Here is a 23,281-nt window from a genome sequence, read left to right as displayed (position 1 = left end):
CTCTGTATCTTAACTTTTTTTTATCACATACCTGTAAGTGATGACACAATGTATTATCCATAAGAGTATAGGTGTATATATTATATAATAAAACATGTCATTTTGAATTTGTTATTACATATTAATTATATCATGCTGAATTTTACCGACATGATGTTATTATCAAAAATATCCTTTTTGGACAAATAAGACAATTAGCAAATTATTAAATTTAAATATTTATCTTTTCATCTACATCACAGGTTTTGAAAAATAAGAAATTTCCATTGCGTAACATTCATGTACTTAGGCTTTTAATGTGCTTTTAGCCCATTCCAAACATATATTATATATTGCTAAAAACAGGTAACTGGTTAGTAGCCACTATCCGTTAAATTTAAAGAAGAACGCTTTTTATATTCTGACCGATAGACTGTTAAAAAAAGACTAATTAATACACTGTAAATCATCAGCCCATATTTGTTCCCAGTACAGAACTCCAATCACAGAGCCACAGCCACAGAGCCGGCCGAGTTGGGGTTGGCAGATAATTAATTAGTGCACTATACTCACGTCGAAATAGAATAATTCCTTCTTCAGCATTATAACCAGTGAGCAGCGGTACGTCCGCGCCTGGCAGGGAGTCCTTTGGCATCTTAGTGAAGAAAGCCCCCGGCAAATCGGGCTCCACCGTTGGTAAAAAGGGCAGAGCTACTGTGTTGTGCAGGTCTGCCGTTTTACCCGGAGCAGCAGATAACCGAGCTCCTGCTTTTACTAGCAACTCGCTTGGCGTGGCGCGTAAATAGCCTACAAATAATGTTGATTTGTTACGTTATATATGCATATTCCATATAATTACAAAAAAATTGTTACAATGTGTAATAGCCATTTTTTAAATTGTATTTATTTGTAATAAATTTATCGTTTTTTGTCGATAACCTTGTGCCTAAAAGGTCGTCTTTCAATAAAATGCATGGTTAAAATTCTTATATAATGTTTTAATTAACATATTCATTTTTATGGATATGAACACAAAAGGCATCTTTAAATTTTATGTTTATAGCATGTAAGTAGCCTTGCTACGGCGGTAAAAAATTGCTGTGCAACAACAACACATTCTTATTCATATGTAAGTAGGTATATATTAAATATTTTATTTTACGTTAAAGGTTTGCATGCTTAAGCATAATTTACATAATATTATTTGGTGGTTTTTGTGTTAATCGCGCGAATAACGTTATTAAATAACTCGTAGATTACTCATCTGGAAAAATTTAGTAGGTACATAATTAATAATAACTAGTTGTCTCCAGTAAATGCAAAATTGAGATTTAAATGAAAAATACAAAAATTATAGGTTCCAGCAAAAGTTTCACCTTACCTAATAGTTCAGCAGTATTATTGGTATCGATCCCAAGTTCTCGACCAAGCTCAAAGGCACGTCTCTTAGGTTCCCTGGCCAGGGCCCACGGCGATATCGCCACACCACTTTGCGCTATTGCACCGTGAAATAGTCCCTAGATTGAATAATAAATTATGATTTAGAAACATTTTATTTCATAACGTGGTTCTTTTGGATTATGACCTGTAATAAATAGCCACATATTTGCCGATTGCTCAAATTATATATGTATTATTTATCCTGGGTTGGAAATCAATTATGTCACTACCTGAATTTTTTTTTTACTATTAATATTAGGTGCCTTGGTTCTCGATACAGTAGTTGATAATATTTTAGTTCTTTATTTTTAACTGTTACTTGAAGGTATTATGAAATCAGAGTTAATGATCCCCTTACATGGATAAAATTTCAAGTAACTATAAAAATTAAAAAAGTTTTTTCATAATTAATTTAAAGTTACCTGTGATGCGGGAGATAACATATGCATATGAACGGACGCAGCGCCGGCTGATTCTCCAAAAATAGTGACCCGAGTGGGGTCGCCTCCAAAATATTCGATATTATCTTGAACCCACTTCAAAGCCATTACTTGGTCCTAGAAAATAACATTTATGTTTTCTAAATTGTATATGTGAGGTTTTAGTGTAAAGATTGTTTCATTCACATCACATCTAGAATTAATCGCTTATTAACTAACTGGAACCCAAGGCTTTACTTAGGTAATCAGTAAAATAAACGCCGATTTTTCCCATAATATTTTTGATCCGATCATTACTCTATTTTATATCTCTGCATCGAACAATTAAAACAGTATACTTGTTCTCGTATTATGTAAAAACAATATATGTATAAAGCATATACTTATGTTTTGGAAAGGGAAAGTTGAGATGACGTCAGTTGAAGATACCAAAAGTACCTATTTAGTAATCCAAACTGATTCATGTACCTCAAGAAAATACGTCGTTATGAATAACTTATGTACGAAAGCCCACAGGTTTTTGTTGCTGTTTAAACATAACATTGATATTTTAGTATTAGTGCAGTAGGTAAAGCGATGCACGATATGACTTATATTATAATGTGTTTTAAGCATGTTTGAATTTATGTGTTTGAGGATTCATAAATGACGGGCTGGTTTCACCACTTGCTCAAATATCCCTGATAGCAAATGATTTTTGATTTATCATTAAGAATTTTAATTGACACTTTTTGGCATTCTGACAATACTTTCAAACATTGGATTTTTTTATTTATGAGTACAGGAATCACGTAGAAATCCAACGGTGAAGTAATTCAGTAGTTCCCTTGAGCAAACAAGCAAACTCTACATTTTTTTTTCTCTCGCGCTTGGCCGCATTCTATTGCGTATGAATTTTATACAATGAGGCGTTTTTAATTTTATGGGTAGTTGGTTCTTGCATATGTTTTAACTTGAAACTTTGAGATTAGAAATAAATCGTTAATGAGATATTTTTAATTGTATTTTTAATTTTATGCAATGAAACATCATAATAGGTTGAAAATGTGAGGAACTTTTGTTTACGTTACTTTATTTATCAAAGAGGTCAAGCATTATTATTTATTTTTGTAAAAATCAAAGTATTACCTTTAACCCCATGTTTCCAGAGACTTCTTCGTTTTCCAAGCTCAGAAAACCAAGAGCTCCAAGCCTGTAATTAAGGGTAACAAGAACCACGCCTGCGCCAACTAAATGATCAGGTCCGTACAAGAAAGCATTTCCTGATCCCACTGCAAATGCTCCACCATGAATCCATACCATTACCGCTAGCTTCGGGTTGTATCTAAAGCGATAAACAATTACTCTTAACTACCAGTATCAATAAAATTTAAAGGAAAAAGCACTTATTCTGCATTCTGCATTATATTGCATTGCGATATAAAGCCGGGGTCGTTGAATACTGTAGACATTATGTAATGATTTCCGATGTCATATGGAAGTCATTTTAAGCTAACTACTTCCTTTCATAGTTTTAATATTACATCGCTAGATATTCTAGCCATATAATATCAAAACTAGATATATGATGAGCCAAGATAGCCTAGATTAATTTCTCTTTAACATCTTTTGCAACTTTCTGTAATAACACGGAGAGAGTCTGTTAGGAAAATTTGCATTTATGTAATTATTGTACAAACTAATTGTATATATTTTTTTTTTCTATAGAAAGTTTTATTTATTATATTTTGTTAAACTATCTACCAATTCGAAAACTTTAAACCTTGTATTTATAATTAAATTTATTTAACATTTTCAGTTTCAAATAATAAATTAATACAAGACAAATATTAAAGTTGACATACCCTGTTAGCATGTCGGGTAAGGCCGGCGTGTATACATTAAGGAAGAGACAGTCCTCGTCTCCCTTATAGGTGTCGAACAACATGAACCTGTGAGGGCAAACTGCGCCCTCTTCCAGAGCGTCTCGAATGCCTGACCAGGGCTCCAGCGGCGCTGGGGGTCGGAACCTTAAGGATCCTCGAGGGGATTGTGCGTACCTGATTTAAAAGTGATATTATATAAAGGTAGTAAATTACATAATATGAATACTGTTTAAAATTAACATGTGTCAGAATTTCTTCTTAGGGTGATTTTTGTCTATAGAGTTTACTTTTGTAGCAAAAATATTTTCACGTGAATAAACCAACGTGTATTTTTTCATTCTTTGTGTCTTTTTATTTATATTATAAGATATATTGAAACACAATTTATGAACAATCTCTTCGAAATAATCAATCAAGAGATTAAAATCTCAGATATATATAGAAATAAATAATTACCTAATGCCTTTAAAGCTATAATACGGAGTTTGCGCACTTGTCCTTGCGACAACGCGACGCCCTCGTAAGGAGCCAAGTCGGGTGGTCACTACAGGTCCTCCGCCGACCCTCATTCGGTCAACCAATGCATGCACCAGACGGGCTGCCCGCTGGGGTACATTCTGTAGTCTTCGAAGAGCATGTTTCAGCCCAACAGACTCGCTTACTGTACTTGATAGTCGCCTCCATGCTCCTGTTACCTAAACAATTTACAAAAGACTTAATCTTTAAAATACGTGAAGCAAAAATGAAATTTTGCAACAGGAATGCTTAGCGCCTAGAACCTAGCGAATAACTTAGGAAAACGAACGATTGAGAATGTTCATGATGAGCCATACTGTGCGCTTCGCGTCTAGCTGGGCGTTTAGCATGTTCAAGTTCGGCCTTGCACATTCTCAATCATTCGTTTATAAAGCTACTCTAAGTGAAGCGCTAGGCTCTAGGCGCTAATCAAGCCGTCTATCTGTCCGGTCACAGCCTATAGTTATTATATTTGTATTTACAAAATATTTTTTTAAACATGTTCTGAAAATTATGATAATATTATGCTCAAAAATAAATTGGTTGTTGATAATCAACTTATTTGACAAATTCTTACAGGAAAAACTTTCCATAAATATATCAAATACAGATACAATACTCCTCTGATAAATAATGAGTTTCGAAAAGTTTTAAACGATAGCTGGAGTTATTTTTCTCAATACATTTGCAATTAAAAAAAACTGTAACATTTGTGCTTTTAAAAATTTCGTGTTCAACCGTCAAACACGCCTTATAAAAAGTTCTACATAAACTTATATGATAATCATACGGTCCATAAACTGTAATAATATATAATTTTGAATCATTTACGTAATGTTGTTTTCCTTACTTGTCGTTGTACTTTTCATTACGGACTTTAAAAGTGGTACTTAAAATGTTATAATATATTATTTAAAAAACTGAATTTTATTAAACTAAACTTTGATTTATTACAATGACTTTTTTCACAAAAGCAAGCTTATAAGTAATAAATCTATCTCCTCTAAGTAATTTAAATAATAAATTGTTATTTATTTGTATATTTACGAAGTAAGTATTCGTTTGTAATATTTACGAAGCGTAGTAAGCAAAGTAGCGATTTTTTTGCTTGATTATGAAATGAATACTCAATAGCTTTTGTAAATCACAATATTAACAACCACAAAATCCTATCAAATCACTTGATGATGATGTTTAAGAATCAACATATTAAGTAAATACTAACTTACTGTATGTTATTTTATTTCTACACACTGTAAATCATTTTTAATTTTTAACATAATATACATTAATAAACGTTTTGCAACAAGCATTCATTATTACATACGACATGACATAAATATGAGCAAACCTTAGCAAAACGATATAAGATATTCCACGACTGACGACACCATGTAATTATATGATCATATTTTCTTTGTAGAACATTCAGTCGATTTATGTCATCCATTTTTAATAAGTAATCAGGTGTTGAAGCAAACGAGAGATAGTTTAATATTTCATATTACATTACATCTGTCTGGGAGAAATTGCTTATAGCGATAAGACCGCCCTCTGTACATTTTAAGTTACCTTCTATCTCTTGAAATTGTATAATTTATGGTGTACAACTAAGTATTTTCATTTCATTATATCGAGTTAATGAGACGAAATTTTAAGCGTTAGGTATGACGTAAAATAATTGTAGAAAGTAATCGGTATAAACCTATTTATTGTGATTTTTATACTTTTTATAGTCGATCGTTGATCAAATCATCAATTTTGATTGTATTGATATATTTGTTTAATTTTGTGACACCAGATTACGATATATTTAGCAGTTCATCATAACGTACGTAAATCGTCATTGAATAATGATCCACAAGAAGTGAAATAATGATTTTATTCATTATTCACGTTTCATCCAGTTGGATTTCTAAAGGTTTAGGTGACAAAGTATAGCTCTTTATAAATGATTATAATTATCAATTTATGATGAGTTGCTTAAAGCACATGTATAATTTTATAGTTTTGTTTTTGTCGTATATACTTTTCAAAAATAATTCATATCGTAGTTAGGTGCCTTATTTTTTTACAGCTATAATTTAAGTTTATTAACTCAAGAAATTTTTAAATATATGTACCTACTATAGCTGTCAGGGATTATTACTAATAGGCAAAAAGGAAAACGAATGCAAACCACTTTTAAGCTTGTTAAGACACAGGACAGTATCTTAAAACAGTGGTATAATTAACTTAAGTATGTACGTAGTATAGATAATAATTTTTTTCAACAATTTCTCTATAGAGTCAGTATGAAAACTCATCAATTTGAATTACATCACATTTAAAAAGAAGTGCGTCTTCTGTATACAAATGGTTTACTTATATACGTGGTTGCCTAACAAGACAGATTATATTGCTCTGTGAAACAATGTGCCCTCGCAAGTAACGCAATCCCACGTGGTATCATTCTAAACGTTCCTGTAATTTTTAGCTGTGATTCTATAGGCGTGAGAAAAATGGAGATTTTGTTTCGTGCTTCCACAACGACCTCTTTTTTTCTACACGCGAGTAAAATTTTACATTCAAATTACCCCATATTAGTTTCGACAGAACATAAATTCCTAATACATTCTGTATTATCTTTGATATTATGTTAAAAATCAAAAAATGTACCATCAATTTGATTAAAAATATCGTATATACGCATTGGGATTTAGTCATATTATATATATTCCGACAATTATTAAGAATATATTACGCGTTCATCGGAAGTTATGTCTAATGGACGATATGCTCCGTACGGAGGGGTAGAAAAAAGCAAATACCTTACCTTCATGGAGTTGAGGCTGCTAGCGGCATTAATGACGACATCTCCTAGGGCGGCGGGAGGCAGGGCATCGCTCCCCAACTCCAGAGAACACACACACAGAACCAACGCGAGCCACCGGACACGCATTTTCACTATTGTCCTTTCAGTCTAATCCACATCGAGTTATTCACATATTGTTAATTTTTGTTTCCCGTTTTAATTTTGTTGAACAATACCTATGCAGTCGCTTACGTATTTTCTGTTATGCAGCGCTCGGTCGAATGACGCCTGAAATAAAACTTATCTGTTTTAATATTACATTAGATTTGTTTTTTTGTTTAGGTTTGTTTCTTTATAAAATATGTAACAATACATTTCATACCGTTAAAAATTTAAAAATTGTCGTCATATTTAGTTATTTATTCGTTTCTTTTTTTTCTGATTGACTAGGTATTGGATTACTCAAGTTTGTTACAGTAATGTTGTTGTACATTTGGAAACATTTTATAGAGTACAATTTATTTAAGCAAAAGGCTTAGCGGCCTGTATTCGTTCTCGATATTTATTCAAGTCACTTTCACCATCTGTGTGTTTGAAACCGGCCGCTTGCATTATGTTCACGATTATATCCAAATAAAAAAAAAACTTATATTTGTAAACAAATGAAATTAAATAGTAAGTATGCGTATATCGGGGAAAAAGATTGCATGGCGGATTCCACGCGGATTTTTTATTACAACATCACGAATTTTAGTCGATTATCGTGTCGTCAATACATAAGAGTTCAACGCTGCGTCATAAAGCGAAGCGTTCTAGAAAGTCTGATTAGAGCTTTAAAACGATTTTGTATAAATTCAATTTATACCTGTATGTTTCAATTAATGAATTTTCTTACGAACTCTTACTAGATATATTTCTGCAATCGGGATTACGATCTATATATTGGTAATAAGTACTTTAGAGTATCTTAATTATTATTCAATTTAAACCATGATAAATCAAGATTATATACAATAGCGTTACCTAACCCATACAAAGCCTCGAAAAGTTTACGTAAAGTCAGTTGATATCTTTGATCGTTACGTCATATGAAAATTACATCCCTGTACAATACAGTTTGAAAGCACACTGCAATTTCACCGTCTACTGTATAATATATAACCTTCCTCTTTGTTCGTTCGTTACTCAGTTGTAACATAAATCTAGTTATATCAATTTCTTTATTATATAATGTCCTTGTGTGCACTTAGAGTTTATTCAACCGTGATTCTCGATGTTTTTGTATGAGAATGGCAAAATGAGATACTACTCTTAAGTCGCACTGTATGTCAATTAGGTTCAACGAAATCGGGAGCATCAATCAATTGATTATATAATATAATTATTGGAGTACAAGCTACAGATAGTAACATGGTACATGCATGTACAGGAGTATAGATTTCTGCATGGGGATAATAAATTATTACCTAGTTTAAGCGGGCTCTACAATGGGTGCTAAAGTTTTTTAATTTATTTAATCAAATAATTAATAATAATGAATCAAATACAGCGTGTACGATAGGACTATAATGGTGATACCTATCGTACTTATACTTCGCTATAAGATATGGGGTTTTTGATAATCAAGGGTACATTTTGGACGGTTGTTTTATTTTACATCATAGCGGGCAACTGAGCTTGTGGTCCGCCTGATGGTAAACGATCACTACCGCCCATGTAAATTCACAGAGTACTTCCCCGGTGCGAGCTGGCCCAATTCGTGCCGAATGTGCTATCTCCTCTTACTGACATTGGCCAAAAAATGATGTTTTTATCATTTACGTTTTTCATCGGCAAGCTACATATGTTCCCACGATAGGGAGCGTACAGGGACACAAGTCTCCTAAAAGGGTTCAGCCCATAATCCACCCCGCCGGCAAAGTGTTGATTAGCAGATGTCACATGTCGTCGAACTTTTTCATTCGTGGGCATGTCGATTTCCTCAAGATGTATCTTTACAGTTTCGAGATTTTGTCAGATCTAGACAAAATTTATCTAGGCACGCGTGGGAATCATAAAAGTCGATTCACCCAGCAAAAAGTAATGAGGTTACAAACACAGAAAAAAATACGGTCAATTTGTTAAACTCCATTTTTGAAGTCGGTTTAAAACGTCTTTAGTGTCAAAAAATGCAGATTGCAAAAACTTGCGGGATGCTTTTATATGATTTGACCATTGCGCATGCAACAATATAATCGAATTAGCCATGACCGTTTTGACCAATGAATTATTTTTCATAAGTAATCTCTAATGATTTGATTGTAACATTAATGGTAACTGTTAAATTTCGCAAAATGACCCTGAACAATTCTCATATGCAAGAAACTATTGACATAGCTGCACAAATTACGACATGTAAAGATCGTTTTATAATAGTAGATACTTTTTACTTTTTTGTACGACGGCAATATTGCAGCATGCAGAAGGTACCTAAACTTGTATCGATACAGGGCAGTCTGTGCCAATACTATTAAAACCATCGTGAGAATAATATGTGAGTCGGTAAACGAAAAACTAAACCGCCTAAAAATTGTCAGAACTAGGCCAAATTTAAATGGGACTACATGGGAGGGTCCAACGGTTTACCCAGTAAAAAGCTATGTTAGAAACACAAAAAGAAAAAAAAATCAAATTTATAACTACCTTTTTCTTGAAGTCGGTTGTCAATGAAAGATTTTCTCTTTTACAAATTACGAATTACGCACGATTGATTGATCCATTGGGACCTTAGCCTAAATACAGTTTAAATAATATCATAATCATATAACTTAGGTTCTCTTTTTAACGTCACTTTAATATTTGCATCTCAGGTTTGTGATTCGGTAACTCTGAAGTTTTTAGTCATCATTATAATCGGACCCTCAAATGTAATATATCCTAGTTACTTTTAAATCAACAACACGCTGCATTGTCCCTGGCATTGTGGGCACCTACCACCAGGTAACACGTCTCTTCCGTTGCCTTCTCTCTCATATAACCGCTATCAAAGTCAATATCATATTCATACTGGTAATAACAAGAATATGACATTAGGAAAATACTAACTTATTATGTCAATAATATTTTTTACCAAAACATTTCATGCCCAGCTTGTCTCATAGAATGTTCTCATTTTCGCAACATACCTATAAATAAGTAAGAATTAACATTTAATTGCAAGAAGTAATAATGTTTGAACTTTTAAGCAATCATACTTTTTTAAATAAATATATATAGATAAATTAATCTAGCGGTACGTACTGATCTAAAACTTACACCTACAACCTACTCAAATTACTGAAGGTAGCTTATATTTTATTTATATATTACCACCACACTATTACTGACTATTTCCTTACAATTTATAAGGAAAATGCAGTTAACAAAAAAATCTTATTAAATAATAGTCAAAGTTTCAGATTATATCGAGCGTACATAGAACATACTATAAACATAATAAATTATTGAATATTGTTTCTATTCCTAAGAAGTCGATAGTGCCATCCGCTTCGGCAACAGCTACGGTAACCCAAAAAGCCTATTATTATTAGCTTAGCCTTTAGCTTGTTGGTTATTTTATAAGGTAAAAAAATATCGTCATTAGAAAATAATTAATATAGCTTTAAAAAACTATTTTAGAAGCAGAATATAATCTTATTCATTAAGGAACAAATGAGGAATGTAGGTTAGTTACTAATTACATAATTTGATTAGTGAATAAACAAGAACCTACGCAATATTTCAGCTCCACTATAATGCGAAAGATTATCAACTCATTAACTCTTTTTCTTATAAAATGTCGTTGTCACTGTTAACTTTCATTAATAAAAGTAAGATTGCTCGTGTGTATGTTATTTGAATGGGCACGGTGAGCAACAGCGCGCGCGAGCCGTACGTAATACTGCACCGAGTTAACTAAAGCGACAGGTCGGCCAAGTGGTTACCCAACACCACCCACCACAGACCAGTCTATTATCCAATATCATACAACATCTCAAAGAGATCACCGGCGCAAATTTACATTACACTACCCACTGCATAATATCCCGGTTTAGCTGAAAATTTCTCCCTAGAAATATTTTTAACATAAAATTGAAAAAAACATTTCTTATTATCGTAATATTCTTGGTTGAAAATCAACCAGTACGATATTTATCTTAATTCGCACCTATTGATCGAAGGGGAAGCATTATAATTTTTATAGCTCCTTGTGACACTGATTCTCGCGCAAGTGTATATAATAGAATAGAATAAACTAGAATATAATAAAAATACAGAAAAAACTTAAAAATTGCTATTGCTCTTATTTAATCTTGATGGTCCTTATCAGGATAATGAGATATACTTATGAACATACATACAATACAATATTGTCACTGATCTTTGATAAGCATAAATCTACATTGTCACATTAATATGGTGCATTGATATAGGGAGCAATAAAGGAAAGGCCCCCAGGATGAAACACAGTAGCATGCTACTATTTCACGCCGGTCTTCTGTGGGAGTGTGGTTCTTCCCTGGTGCGAGCTGGCCCATTTCGTTCCGAACTGGGCTCGACATAGGTATAACTATAAATATATAGAAATATATATAAAAAATTTAATTGTTAAATCCGCTTATTGTTCGACTTGCAATAAAGTACATAAACTTCATAAGTTTTTTATTGATCGTCTGTCCCTGCTCACTATTAACAATTTAAATGTACGTAGCCAGCAAGGGCTGTTACATATACCTTTACGAGGCCGTTCTAAGCAACAACCTCTGAACTGATTTAAAAAAAAATTCACAATTATGAGGCTACGACTTCACTGAGTGACATAGGCCATATAATACGTATCTTTGGCGAAGCCGGGGCGTACAGCTAGTAAACTATATAGTCACTGCTCGCCACAAAGTTATACGTTTATTACTAAATATGTAGAGCTATTTATAAAAGTCAAGTATTTAACTATAATATAAGGTTTTGTTTAATTAGGTTTCTAAAATCTAAATGATTCAGTCAGTCATAAACCATCGTGTGCTAATTGTTATTTAATTTAGTTTCTAAATTTAATAGCAATTTAGGAAATTAGAGGCTTCTGATCACATTGTTTTAAATTTAGGTACTGAATCAGAAAATGGACATTATGAGTGATTTAGAACCAATGGGTGAAGAATTTATCTACGAATGGATTCAAGATCGTATTCGTATTAAAAATCTTGTGACACCGTTTATACAAAAGCAAAATACTATCCTACGAAAAAGTATAAGCAAAAGAAATATTGAAATAGTTTTAAAAGTCAAGTTTAGTTATTAATATAGGTAAAATTTGAAGTGGGTAACTTAATGCTATTACTCCTTCATAAATGCGTTTTTATAAGTTAATTAGGCTTCTAAATGATTGAGTCAGCCTGAAACCATCCTTGCTTCTTAATTTAGGATGCTCACTCGTTCAATGCGATTACACTTTATCTACTTACTCTGTGGCATTCACTAGTCAGTACAATTTTGACACGTAATATTGTCATTGTCGAATCTTGACATTGACTGTAATTGCTATTCTGATTTTCGAACAATATTTGATTTATTATGATTATAAATTTTTTTAAAGTTCTCTTATATTCAATGCTGTGATTTGATCAATAATTCTTAGTAACATAGAATCGAGTAACATAGAAAACTTCATCGTAGAAACATTTAAGTTTGGCTTTATTGTTAAATTTTCACGTCTCAAAGTGTAAACATCAAGATGGCTACTCAAGATCCAAATATACCGATAGCTACTACAGTACCTACGATAGCCCCAACTGCTCCAGATGATCTTCCACCTCCATATTCAGCGGTAGTGGGTAATCCGCCATATGGATTTGTGGTACCGACAGGTGCTTATCCAGCGGGCTCTCAGTTTCCGAAGTCATTTACTGCGCCTGGTGTATACCCTCATCCTCCAGCTGTGAATATAACCCAGCCTCAAGCAGGGGACATGCCGTCTCCAGCAGGTATGTCAGTGCCTGTAGGAGTGGTGATCCCTGCGGCAGTCGGTTCTGAGCCTACTACAGTAACCTGTTACAATTGTGGAAAGGTTGTAACTACTAGAGTAACATACACCACGGCCTGGCACACACATTTAGTAGCTGGATCTGTATGCATTATCACTATGTGAGTAACTGAACATTTTTAATAAATAATAAAAATATAGGATTGAAATGCTTTATAAATGAGAAATTTTTAAATAATAGAAAGAATTTGATAAAAAGGGTTTACAATAAGATGCGGGTTTGGATCATGCCTTGTGATCAACTTATTTTTCTTTAAAAATTTCTCTTTTTTATTCTTAGTTTTTTTTAAATATGGATAATTATTTTGAGAATATCTTAACATACATTTGATGTTTATACATGATTTAAATATTAATTACATTATTTATATAGTCTAGCGTTTATATATACAGTCAAAACTCTTTACAACAACTTTATTGAGAACAACACATCGGTAAAGATGTTTTGTCATCTGGGGTCCCATGTTGTGACAATTGATTTTTACAACAAAATATGTATTAAAAAAAATGTGCTAATTTTGTGTATTACTTTTCAGGGCTTGCTCTCTATGTTGTCTGGGTCTTGTTCCGTATTGCTTTGATACATTTAAAGATGCTGAGCATTATTGCCCAAACTGCAGTACATTTATTGGAAAGAGTAACAAATGTTAAAAGAATGAAGAGGAGTTGTAAGATACCTGTTATATAACAGTCTGGAAGTGCAAATATCTAAGGTGCCATTTTCAAACATTGAAGGTTAAAAAATTAAAAAGTTGCTATTATATTATTGTTGTTTATAGCACACAAACATAACTATAAAATTAGAGAACTTGTATAAATAATCATTTAGTCTTAGGAAGCTTTTGCTTTAATCACTTTTCTATTAAATGAAATAATGGAGTATTTTTTTAGGTCATATTTTATATATTCCAAAATACACTGAATAAATATCAAATATGCATGTGTTTAAATATTTTCTGATATAAATTCACATGCTATATGGTACTATTTTATTAATTTAACAATCAGCGCTTTTTTGGTCTTATTACAATCACCTAGTTATTGATGTATCTGAATTTGCATTCCATCTATATGCTTATAAATATATTTGATATAATGGTGATTGGATGAACTGTGATATATAATCAAATTCAACAACACTTGTGTCAGAGTTGGATATTGTGCTAAATACAATACATTATTTGAACATTTATTAAAAATTGTTTTATTCTTTATATGATGTATGATTAATGTATTTTTTCTGTTTTGAGTCTTATGATTTTACCTCCAAGGGTTTATTTATTATCTTTTAGTCTTCTGATTTTTTTTTAGTAATAGTTTTGTCCCAGAATTGTAAAAAGTTTTTATGTCTCACAAATAAAATGTAGATGCAATTTTTATTTTATTTACCTGTGTATATTATTAAATGGCCATTTTATGAATAATACAAGCATGTTATTATGCTTTATCTGTTATTTGTACATTAAACTTGATTAGATAAAAGCATCTATGACTTACTGATAACATGTTATCAACTTGAAGTGTGACTGATCAATATTGAAGCAAGTTTTATTTAAATGTATTTAAAAAATGAGCAACAGAAATGAGAGGACCATAGAAAATAGGCACGAAGCAGTTGAAGAAAACCAAGATCAAATTGGAAATGTAGAGCCCCCACCTCCATATACACCTGTGGATACATTGTATGGGCGAGTGATAACTAATCAACCTGTCATACATCAAACTATTATTGTGCAACAGTCTTTAAAAGATGAACCAGTTCTTATTGATTGTCCTAGCTGCCATAAAAGGTCTATGACAAATGTGGTTTTTGCAAATTCTCAGAAGACACACATGATAGCTGGTTTCATTTGTGGACTAACCATGTAAGTTTACTATCTATTGTCTTGTAAGAAAAAAATATTTAATCCAAATGATTAAAACCATATTTTTGTTTCACAGGTGGTGTATGTTATGTTGCCTTGCTGCTTTACCTTACACATTAAAGACATTTAAAAAACCAGAACATTACTGTTCACATTGTAATTACTATTTGGGTCCTGCCTCTAAGTTTTAAACATAATTTTAAGTATTGCCACCTTAAATTAATTTATGTTTAAGTCCACATTATTAATTAAGCTTAATTAATCACAAATAAAAATAAATAAAAAAGGTATTTGTATTACTTTATTTCGTTCAAACATCTTTAATTTTAATTACTATAGGGTACTTGTAATCTGTAGCAGTCTGATGCAATTTTCCACTTTCCATCCACGGCAACAATTAAGAAAGTTTGTTGAAATGGTTTCCTTTCTTCTTCATTCTGATATGTGACATCACCACAGGCTTGAATAAGGTATGTCAAATTATTAGGCATAAAGTTTTCGGACACAGGTTGAGCATCTAGAGTCTTTACGTAATGATTACTCGGCGGTAACTCTAATAAAAATTTCTGGATCTTAGTGTTTCCATTGATTCCATTTCCGTTCCATACTAACAAACCTGTATCAAGGTACAACTTGGAGGTTAGGTGTCTACTATTATCAAGTTGTTTATAAAATAATTTTGTAAATTCTTCTGCAGTTTCACAAGCATTGTCAACTTTTTTAACGGCAACTTCCGTGGCCATTATTTTTTATTTGCTACTAGTTTCAGTAGGCAGTTTGAGATCTTTTATTTGATTTTGCAAACAGTTTACAATATTTATTTTTGACATTTGACAGTGACAATTTATATCACAGATTAAGAACTATTTATTATATATTAATAGTCAACACAAGTCACAGATTCCGAAACATTTACCTACACATTAGTGGAGTACCTCTATTCAGTACTGTACATAGATTAAAAACCAATACTGGGTAACCATGAATTGTTCATTTTAATCAGAAACCGTTTTGAACCTCCAAAGAAAATGAACGTTGTGTGATAAGTTTGATATGGTTGGTGTAAGTATGTTTGTGGTATTATCATGTTGATTTAACATAAGGTCAAAAAAATAACTATGTCAACGTAAGATTTTAAACATCGTCATAATATTATACATGCATAATCTTATGATAATTTTAATTGAAGTGTTTAAATTTTTTAATCTAAATAATGCATTAACTTGCAAGCAATTACAATATCGCGAGATAGAAATTAAAATAACAGTGCATTTAGAAATATTACGGTAATGTATATACACATTGTTTTAGTTTATTTTTGCATACAATATGGCAGTGTAGCATCAGTATAACACCTATCAGGATATTTCATTTTCCAATCAATATGTCCCTTATTTTGTTTGGCCATAGTCACGTCATTAGAAAAAGACACACTACCACCATACTACTGCTGGAAGCCCTCAATCGAATGGATTTTTGTGCCATAGTGCACAATCTAGTTAACAGTATATCGTCTTTATGCTATTAACATATTACTTACTCTGTTGCCAATAACAAAGAAGTGATAGAAACATATTATTACTTGGTTCACGTAAATACCAGCAAACTCAAAATTTTAGATGTACGGTTAGTTCATAAATAGCGGTGTCAATTATGCTATAGGAATATGCATGTAATACAACCAAAAAAAAAAGGAATGAACGTCAGTGTTCCTCCTTTTTTAAATAAATAAAAATCTTTATTACTAACCTGAGTACCTACTCATAGGAATAAAAAACAACTATATATCAGGAAATATCAATGTGTACTAGAGCAATACACGATGTATGTTCTTTATTAAGTACGAAATTTAAAACGCTGCAGCCTCCTCAATCTCAAACATATTTTGTAAATCATAAATGATGTCGCTCCTTGGGCTGAAAGTAGAACATTTCGACATGCGCTATTTCTAAAACACGCAATGTTGCCAGTAGCTGGGTTTTAATCATAAATAAAATATTGAGCCTAATTTGGTTAAAATTTTTATTAATTGCTACTCCTATCGTTAATCTATTGCAGAACATTTAAAATCAGTTTCACGAACAAACAGATACCTGATCGATCGAGCTCAATCGAGCAATGAGATTTTGCACTATTACAAGATTTTATTCATTTATAGTTGTAACAACGTTTAGACGTACAAACAAATATCCTCTACTTATTTAAAAAATAAAAGTTATATTTATTTAGAAAATAAAAACAAATACAAGTTGTAGAAATATTTTATTTGATTATATCTTTATCTAAAAATTACGAGCTTTATATGACCCCTCTTATTATATCATAAATCATTAAGTTTAAACATTATGTCTAGTTTTAAATATTTCAATTCTGGACATTTGACACAGTAATTCATGATATACTGCACTATTGAAACACTAATTAGTTATATGAAACAGGAAGATTTCATTAGATTCATTGATTAGGCATTGAGAGGCTTTGGTCTATTTATGAATAGAAATACAATGCCTTTCGTGAATAATCTGCCCCTCAAAATAATGTGCTAAATTTTAAGGCTGGCTATTTCATTAATTACTGTATAGATCTTAATAAATTTAGAGTGTATCGATGTCATTTATAAAGCAAGGTTAAAGCAGATTAAATGTAAATGGAGCAATAAAAACTTAAAATATGTTCATTTACCCTTTAAATGTTATTTCGTGTTTAAATAGTTCAAATATATCAGCGTAATAAAAATGGCATTAACTATTAAACTTAATGTTAACATGCATTTTATAATTTTATTATTACATTAAAGGAAAATAAAACAGTCGACTTATCAAATTCAAATCTTATTCTAAGGCACTGAAAAATGATTATGCACTAGTACAAAAGCTATAAATAAATCTTTAAAAATAAATAACACTCCCTAAAATTGTCCAAACACGCGTTTCATTAAATTCGGAATAACTTATAATTTTAAATAATAAAAAATGAAACATCTAAATAATTGCTTTTTTTTGAAAATATTGCATAATATAGAATAAATTAAATGTAAACACAGGGATCTGTTCTGAAAGTTGTTAATTATGATTAAGTGTTTTATATCGAAATGGTAAAAATACGATATAAATCAAAGTTAAGGACGAGTTATTTTTTATATCAATTTGCACTTGTATCACCGAGAAGACTGCGTAGGCGATCAATAATTTTCGTCTAAATCTAATTTCACACAATAAACAAGTCTATATTATAAAGGCTCTCACATACTAGAATATATTAAGAGACCCGACAAATATGAACAATGAATGAACAAATTTTGTAATTCATGGTTCTGTGTTTGATTTAGAATCCGTATGTATAAAAAAACCGGGTTAGATCAACCTTATGTATGGGAGAGCCTTAATAATTTTTACGCATCTAATTAGTCAATTTTTATTTAGTCTAAATAATATAAACCACTTTACTTACTTAACTTTACATCATCAAAGTATGTTCATACTTGAAGAGCCAAACACTAACAGTATCGGTAGTGCTAATAGGAAGTAAGTTTTGTATCTCAGTGTCTGCTACAACATAAAGTAACTAGTAATTTAAATCACAGTTCCACTTTCATGAAAATATAAATTTCGTCATCTTTGTGGTCAAATTGAAACAATGACCTCAGCGTATAAATTAACACAAATAAATTTCGATATCAACCAAAAATTATTAAAAAAACTAAGTCGTATACAATATTGCGCCAAAAATCATCACATATAAAAAAAATCCATTTGACATTAAAAAAGATACAATTTCAAATAATTCCCTAAGCAACAACTGTAAAACAATTAAGTTCTACATTTACAAATGTCTTTTATATTTCATATCACTACTCAACATTTCAAATTATATAAAAATTCAATTAATTTAGCTCTGAGCAAAATTATCTAGTATGAATGTCAATAACAAAACTGAGGGTGTTCGCAAACAATGTTCAGTACACTATGAAAATTCGCATATTTACCTTAGAATTAAATGGATTTTATATACACAATAATTATCATACAATGTAACAGAAATAAGCACGAAATTGTAATCTCACTTATCAATTCTACATGGCGTTGAGAGTGATGCTAAATGTTATTTAGAATGTATGTATTTAAATAACGTGGGAAAAGTTAACTAAGGAGCTCGAATGTTTGCCAAAAGTCAATATAAATTTGCTAAGACAATTCTGTTAGAAAATTTTAACAAGTTGGCAGCGGCAGTGTATATCAAGTGTCCGATACGTTACCTGCACTCGTGCGAGCGCACCGAACGCTTGCAACGATCGCGTACAAATATTCTTGTTTGTGGTGAATTTTCTATTCGTTATTTCTCTCCCAGAGATGCCTGTAATTTCAGATTATTTGTGAATTTTATTTTCACCAAAAATCTAATATAATACTTTATGCAATATTTAAGCATGATACACAAAAATACTAGATTTTCTACAGCATTGATTTGAATTAATTTTTATTGTCTTTAAGTTATAAATATTTAATGATTTTTTTTAGTACAGAATAGTTTTAATGTTTTTAAGAGGACTTTAATTAGTAATAAATTACCTTTAATGGACCGTTGTGAACGTCGATTTCATGTTTATCTGAGAGACTAGATATCAGTTTTTCCTGTAATCATTAATGAATATTTTGGTATGTTATCTTTTTACTATAAACATTGAGAACAGATGTGAGATTTTGAATATGTAATAAAAAGGGAATTTTGAAGAATAGCTTAGATATCGTATCACAAACCTCTGTAAGTCGTTCTGCCTCAGCAAACGTGACATTGCGGCTCTTAAACTGTGATTTTTGCAATTCACTCTGCAGTTGATCAATTTTGTTCTGCATCTATTAAAACAAAAATAAATTATAATAATATTGTATGTTGTATGTATTGACTATTGAATTCTTATATTGATACTTTTTCCGTTCAGATAGTTATAATAAAGAAATCCTCCGGCACCAATGCGATAACTCACACACAGTTAAAAAACGCACAAAGAGATGACATTTCCAAATACCACTTTGCAACAACACACAAATATCACCAGAATAATAAAATATGTAACAAAAATAGTGCAAAAAGTGAGGATGGGAACTATTTGTGTAATGAATGTTAAAACCCACTACATTGATAAGTTTTTTATTAAAAGGTAATTTAAATTTAACATTATTTGATTTTGAAAACCACTTGTATGTTTATTTTGTAATATGTAACGTTTTATTTATTACAAAAGGTTTCAATGATAAAAACTTTATTTTTACCTGCAACTGCAGTTACATATATAAGTTATACAATCTTTTTTAACCCAGCCCATATAACTTGTACAATGTCTTAAGCATAAATCCTTTTTTTGTCCGATGCTCAAAACGTGAAAAAGTATAAAATGTTTTCGGACTGCGGCTTTATTTTTAATTGAGATACACAAAACAATAATATGCCAAGAAAACCACGTGAAGACGGCACTAAGAAACGATTAAGTCAATTGAAATGTACCTCTTCTACGATTGTAGGTAATGACTTTTCTATACAGGAGTATGCAAACGCCACTGGGTCCTACATGAAAAGTCATTTTTATAAAGGCAAATCTTATATATAAAATTCTCGTGTCACAATGTTAGTCTCTATACTCCTCCGAAACGGCTTGACCGATTCCTCAGAATTTGGTAAGCATTTTGGGTAGGTCTGAGAATCGGCTAACATCTATTTTTCATACCACTAAACGATAAGAGTAAGGCAGAACTGCGTTTGCCGGGTGCAGCTAGTAAATGTATAAATAAAAAAATTGCGTCGTAACGTAAAGGTCATTGGGCATTTTGTTAGAGCGTTTGACTAGCGGCGTATACAAACAATAATTTGGTTAATTGTGCCATTAATTATATCTGAAATAGAATGGTGATGGTCGCATTCTTGTAAACCATGGGAAAATCTTAACAACAAAATAAAAGAGTATTAATAATCAAAATTAATCAGGAAGATCTATACAACTATAAATCAATTATTATTGGTGTTTTTATGTACTTTATATGAACCGAGTAAAATATGCCCATTTTGACCTTTTTCGACCTTTATTCTCGCTTTTCCAAAGGAGTGAGTAACTGAAAATTTACGATTCTATATGTTTGTAATGTATCTAATTAAACCAAACAATAAAACTGCTGGACCATTTGAACTCGGCAATCATATGCAGACTATAGCTATATTTGATAGGAAAAAATTATATATAAGGCCCAAATTGATGCATACATAATAAATAACTTATTTAAAATAAGCGATATAATATCAAGAGTAATAAGTAAATGAATACCTGTGAAAGAGTCCTGTGCTTCAGGTCGTCCAGCTCCTTCTGCTTGTCGGCGAGTTGCTGCGCCCAACGGCTCTCCTCTATGGCCACGTTCTGTTGCAACCGGCTTAATACACCCTCCTGTAAATTATGTTTTATTTTAATAACTATCATTAAAAATAGATTCGATTTATGATTTTAATTTATAATGTATTTTTTATGCGGAATCAACCTCAAGGGGTGGTAAAAATTAAGCACCGTTTTGATGATAAAATAAAAATAATTAGAAAATTATCGTATTTCGATACAGGATGAGATCCTCAATTGAAGTCAGCTTGTATGAAGAGAAAGAAGTACTATTCAATATCGTTTGATATAACAATATTTATTGTGTCTACCTACCGTATCATCAATAATTCTCTTGTATTTATCAACTAAGGCCTGTAAATGCTCGTTTTGCGCGGCTAATTCGCCGAGTCTCGCATCGGCGGGCGCCTTTTGCGAACTGTCCGCTAACTGCTTTCTTACAATTTCAGTCTCTTGTAACTTTTTCTGCACCTCACTCTCTAATTTCTTCCTCTCATTCTCTTTTTGTAAAAGTTTATTTTGCATCTCACTCTCGAGCTGTTTCTTTTCATTTTCTTTTTCTAATAGCTTTTCCTTTAGTAACTTTTCGAAGGATGCCTTTTCGGCTTCTTTCTTTTGTAACTCGTTTTTGATATTATCGGCGAACGTTTTGATCCATTCAGAGCCGGAAGAGTTTGCAGGAACTGCTGCGGGACACATGGCGCGCAGGACATTTATTACTTCATTGTAATTTGTTTCATCAGCCTTCGTTTTTGCTTCCTGTTAACAAATTATATAATCAACAAACATTTAATCCATTAGATAACATTGAATTTATTTAGCATCTAAACAGGAAATATGCTAAACATGTATATAACTATGTAATATGCTCTAACATTCTATGAATGAGGTATATGCAAAGCGAAGCCGGCCAAAGAGCTTAATACGAAGAAGATAGTGCTTTTAATACAACCTGTTACTTTTGATTTCAAGGAAATTTCAACCATCAGTACTTAATACATATGTCTGATAATTATTATGTTAGTCAAACCAATCGTATGTCTATTAGATAATAACAGACGTATTAACATCGTAAACGTTAAACATCGATTTCACATATTACAAGGATAGGATTAAAGGTTTTATATAAACGCTGGGTAATAAAGGACATGTTCATGAAATCAAATGAAAACCCCACATCGAAAACATAATGGAAATCAAAAATAAACACGTTGTAGGCTATAATTACATACGACACTTACAGAGACCGTGTCTTGGGCCGGCAACGCGCTGGACGCTTTAGCCTGCAGCGATCTTTCAGCGCTTTGTAAAGCCTCCATTACTTTCCAGTTTTTAGTTCGCAACTCCTGAGTGATTCGAGTCAAACAAATTAGTTGAAAGTTAGCTGTGTAAGTAATATTATTGCTAACAACAGAATGTAATAAGCATGTCATATTGTGAATAAGTGCAATAAAACTGTGTGAAATGCATTATATGAATTGACATTATGTTTTAAAGAGTGTATTTTCTAAAAGAAGAACGAAGGAACATTCCAAATCGGCGATAGATTTACGAAATGACAATCCATAAACATTTTTAAAAGTTAACATGAATAATAAGTTTTAGTTCGATTAATGATAAAGTAACTACATATTTCGACAAATATTATCAGGTAATAATAGTTCATGCAAGAACACTATCCATAAATATTTTATTTGCACAGCTGCGACTAAAATAATAGCTGTCGTCATTCGGTATGTTGAGAATAAAAGAAAATTGCTATGAGTGTGTGTGTGAATAAGACTTCATTACCATAATATGTAAGTGTGTAAACCTGATGTCATGTGTTTGTCCTATAAATCTTATATTTTAAGCTTCGTAAATTTTTTTATATTAACCCAGATAAGCCTACTGTCCTATATTTAGGACAGTAGAAATAAAAAAAAATATCAGAATACCCTCTTTATCT

The 23,281-nt window shown here is 31.6% G+C and overlaps 5 protein-coding genes across 10 annotated transcripts in view; 1 reads left to right on the top strand and 4 right to left on the bottom strand.

Annotated features, from left to right (window-relative positions):
- LOC119828634 (venom carboxylesterase-6-like) overlaps nucleotides 1-10,978 on the bottom strand; it is a 15,469-nt gene extending 4,491 nt beyond the window's left edge. Inside the window, exons 1-8 of the mRNA XM_038350867.1 lie at nucleotides 10,786-10,978; nucleotides 7,056-7,322; nucleotides 4,181-4,419; nucleotides 3,704-3,898; nucleotides 2,988-3,183; nucleotides 1,842-1,976; nucleotides 1,361-1,496; nucleotides 553-786 (exon numbers count right to left, since the gene is read on the bottom strand). Of these exons, the coding sequence (XP_038206795.1) occupies nucleotides 553-786; nucleotides 1,361-1,496; nucleotides 1,842-1,976; nucleotides 2,988-3,183; nucleotides 3,704-3,898; nucleotides 4,181-4,419; nucleotides 7,056-7,181 (1,261 nt within the window). The 5' untranslated portion in view covers nucleotides 7,182-7,322; nucleotides 10,786-10,978. The remainder of the gene's footprint in view (nucleotides 1-552; nucleotides 787-1,360; nucleotides 1,497-1,841; nucleotides 1,977-2,987; nucleotides 3,184-3,703; nucleotides 3,899-4,180; nucleotides 4,420-7,055; nucleotides 7,323-10,785) is intronic.
- The window catches only part of LOC119828724, a 79,404-nt gene that overhangs the window by 38,021 nt on the left and 18,102 nt on the right, over nucleotides 1-23,281 (bottom strand). The window lies entirely within an intron of this gene.
- LOC119828648 (lipopolysaccharide-induced tumor necrosis factor-alpha factor homolog) lies at nucleotides 12,561-15,245 on the top strand. Its single transcript, XM_038350884.1, has 3 exons — nucleotides 12,561-13,193; nucleotides 13,629-14,957; nucleotides 15,034-15,245. Exons 1-2 carry the CDS (start codon nucleotides 12,784-12,786, stop codon nucleotides 13,741-13,743), a joined length of 525 nt encoding a protein of 174 aa, XP_038206812.1. The 5' UTR covers nucleotides 12,561-12,783; the 3' UTR covers nucleotides 13,744-14,957; nucleotides 15,034-15,245.
- LOC119828650 (NTF2-related export protein-like) lies at nucleotides 15,244-15,802 on the bottom strand. The gene has a single exon (XM_038350887.1). It carries the CDS (start codon nucleotides 15,698-15,700, stop codon nucleotides 15,284-15,286), a length of 417 nt encoding a protein of 138 aa, XP_038206815.1. The 5' UTR covers nucleotides 15,701-15,802; the 3' UTR covers nucleotides 15,244-15,283.
- Nucleotides 17,205-23,281, bottom strand: part of LOC119828632 (MAR-binding filament-like protein 1-1) — a 15,402-nt gene continuing 9,325 nt past the window's right edge. For 5 of the 6 annotated variants that reach the window (XM_038350859.1, XM_038350865.1, XM_038350862.1 and 2 more), the window contains 6 exons: nucleotides 22,575-22,679; nucleotides 21,649-22,092; nucleotides 21,271-21,387; nucleotides 19,715-19,810; nucleotides 19,526-19,588; nucleotides 17,205-19,310 (listed from right to left, as the gene is read on the bottom strand). In XM_038350859.1, coding sequence (XP_038206787.1) covers nucleotides 19,290-19,310; nucleotides 19,526-19,588; nucleotides 19,715-19,810; nucleotides 21,271-21,387; nucleotides 21,649-22,092; nucleotides 22,575-22,679 — 846 coding nt within the window. In that variant the 3' untranslated portion in view covers nucleotides 17,205-19,289. The remainder of the gene's footprint in view (nucleotides 19,311-19,525; nucleotides 19,589-19,714; nucleotides 19,811-21,270; nucleotides 21,388-21,648; nucleotides 22,093-22,574; nucleotides 22,680-23,281) is intronic. The other variant, XM_038350864.1, reaches the window with a different exon arrangement.

The sequence above is a fragment of the Zerene cesonia genome, chromosome 8 (assembly GCF_012273895.1).
Source record: "Zerene cesonia ecotype Mississippi chromosome 8, Zerene_cesonia_1.1, whole genome shotgun sequence".
In the NCBI taxonomy this organism is placed as follows: domain Eukaryota; kingdom Metazoa; phylum Arthropoda; class Insecta; order Lepidoptera; family Pieridae; genus Zerene; species Zerene cesonia.
Note: the sequence above shows the minus strand (reverse complement) of the source record. Positions and strands in the feature narration are given on the sequence as shown.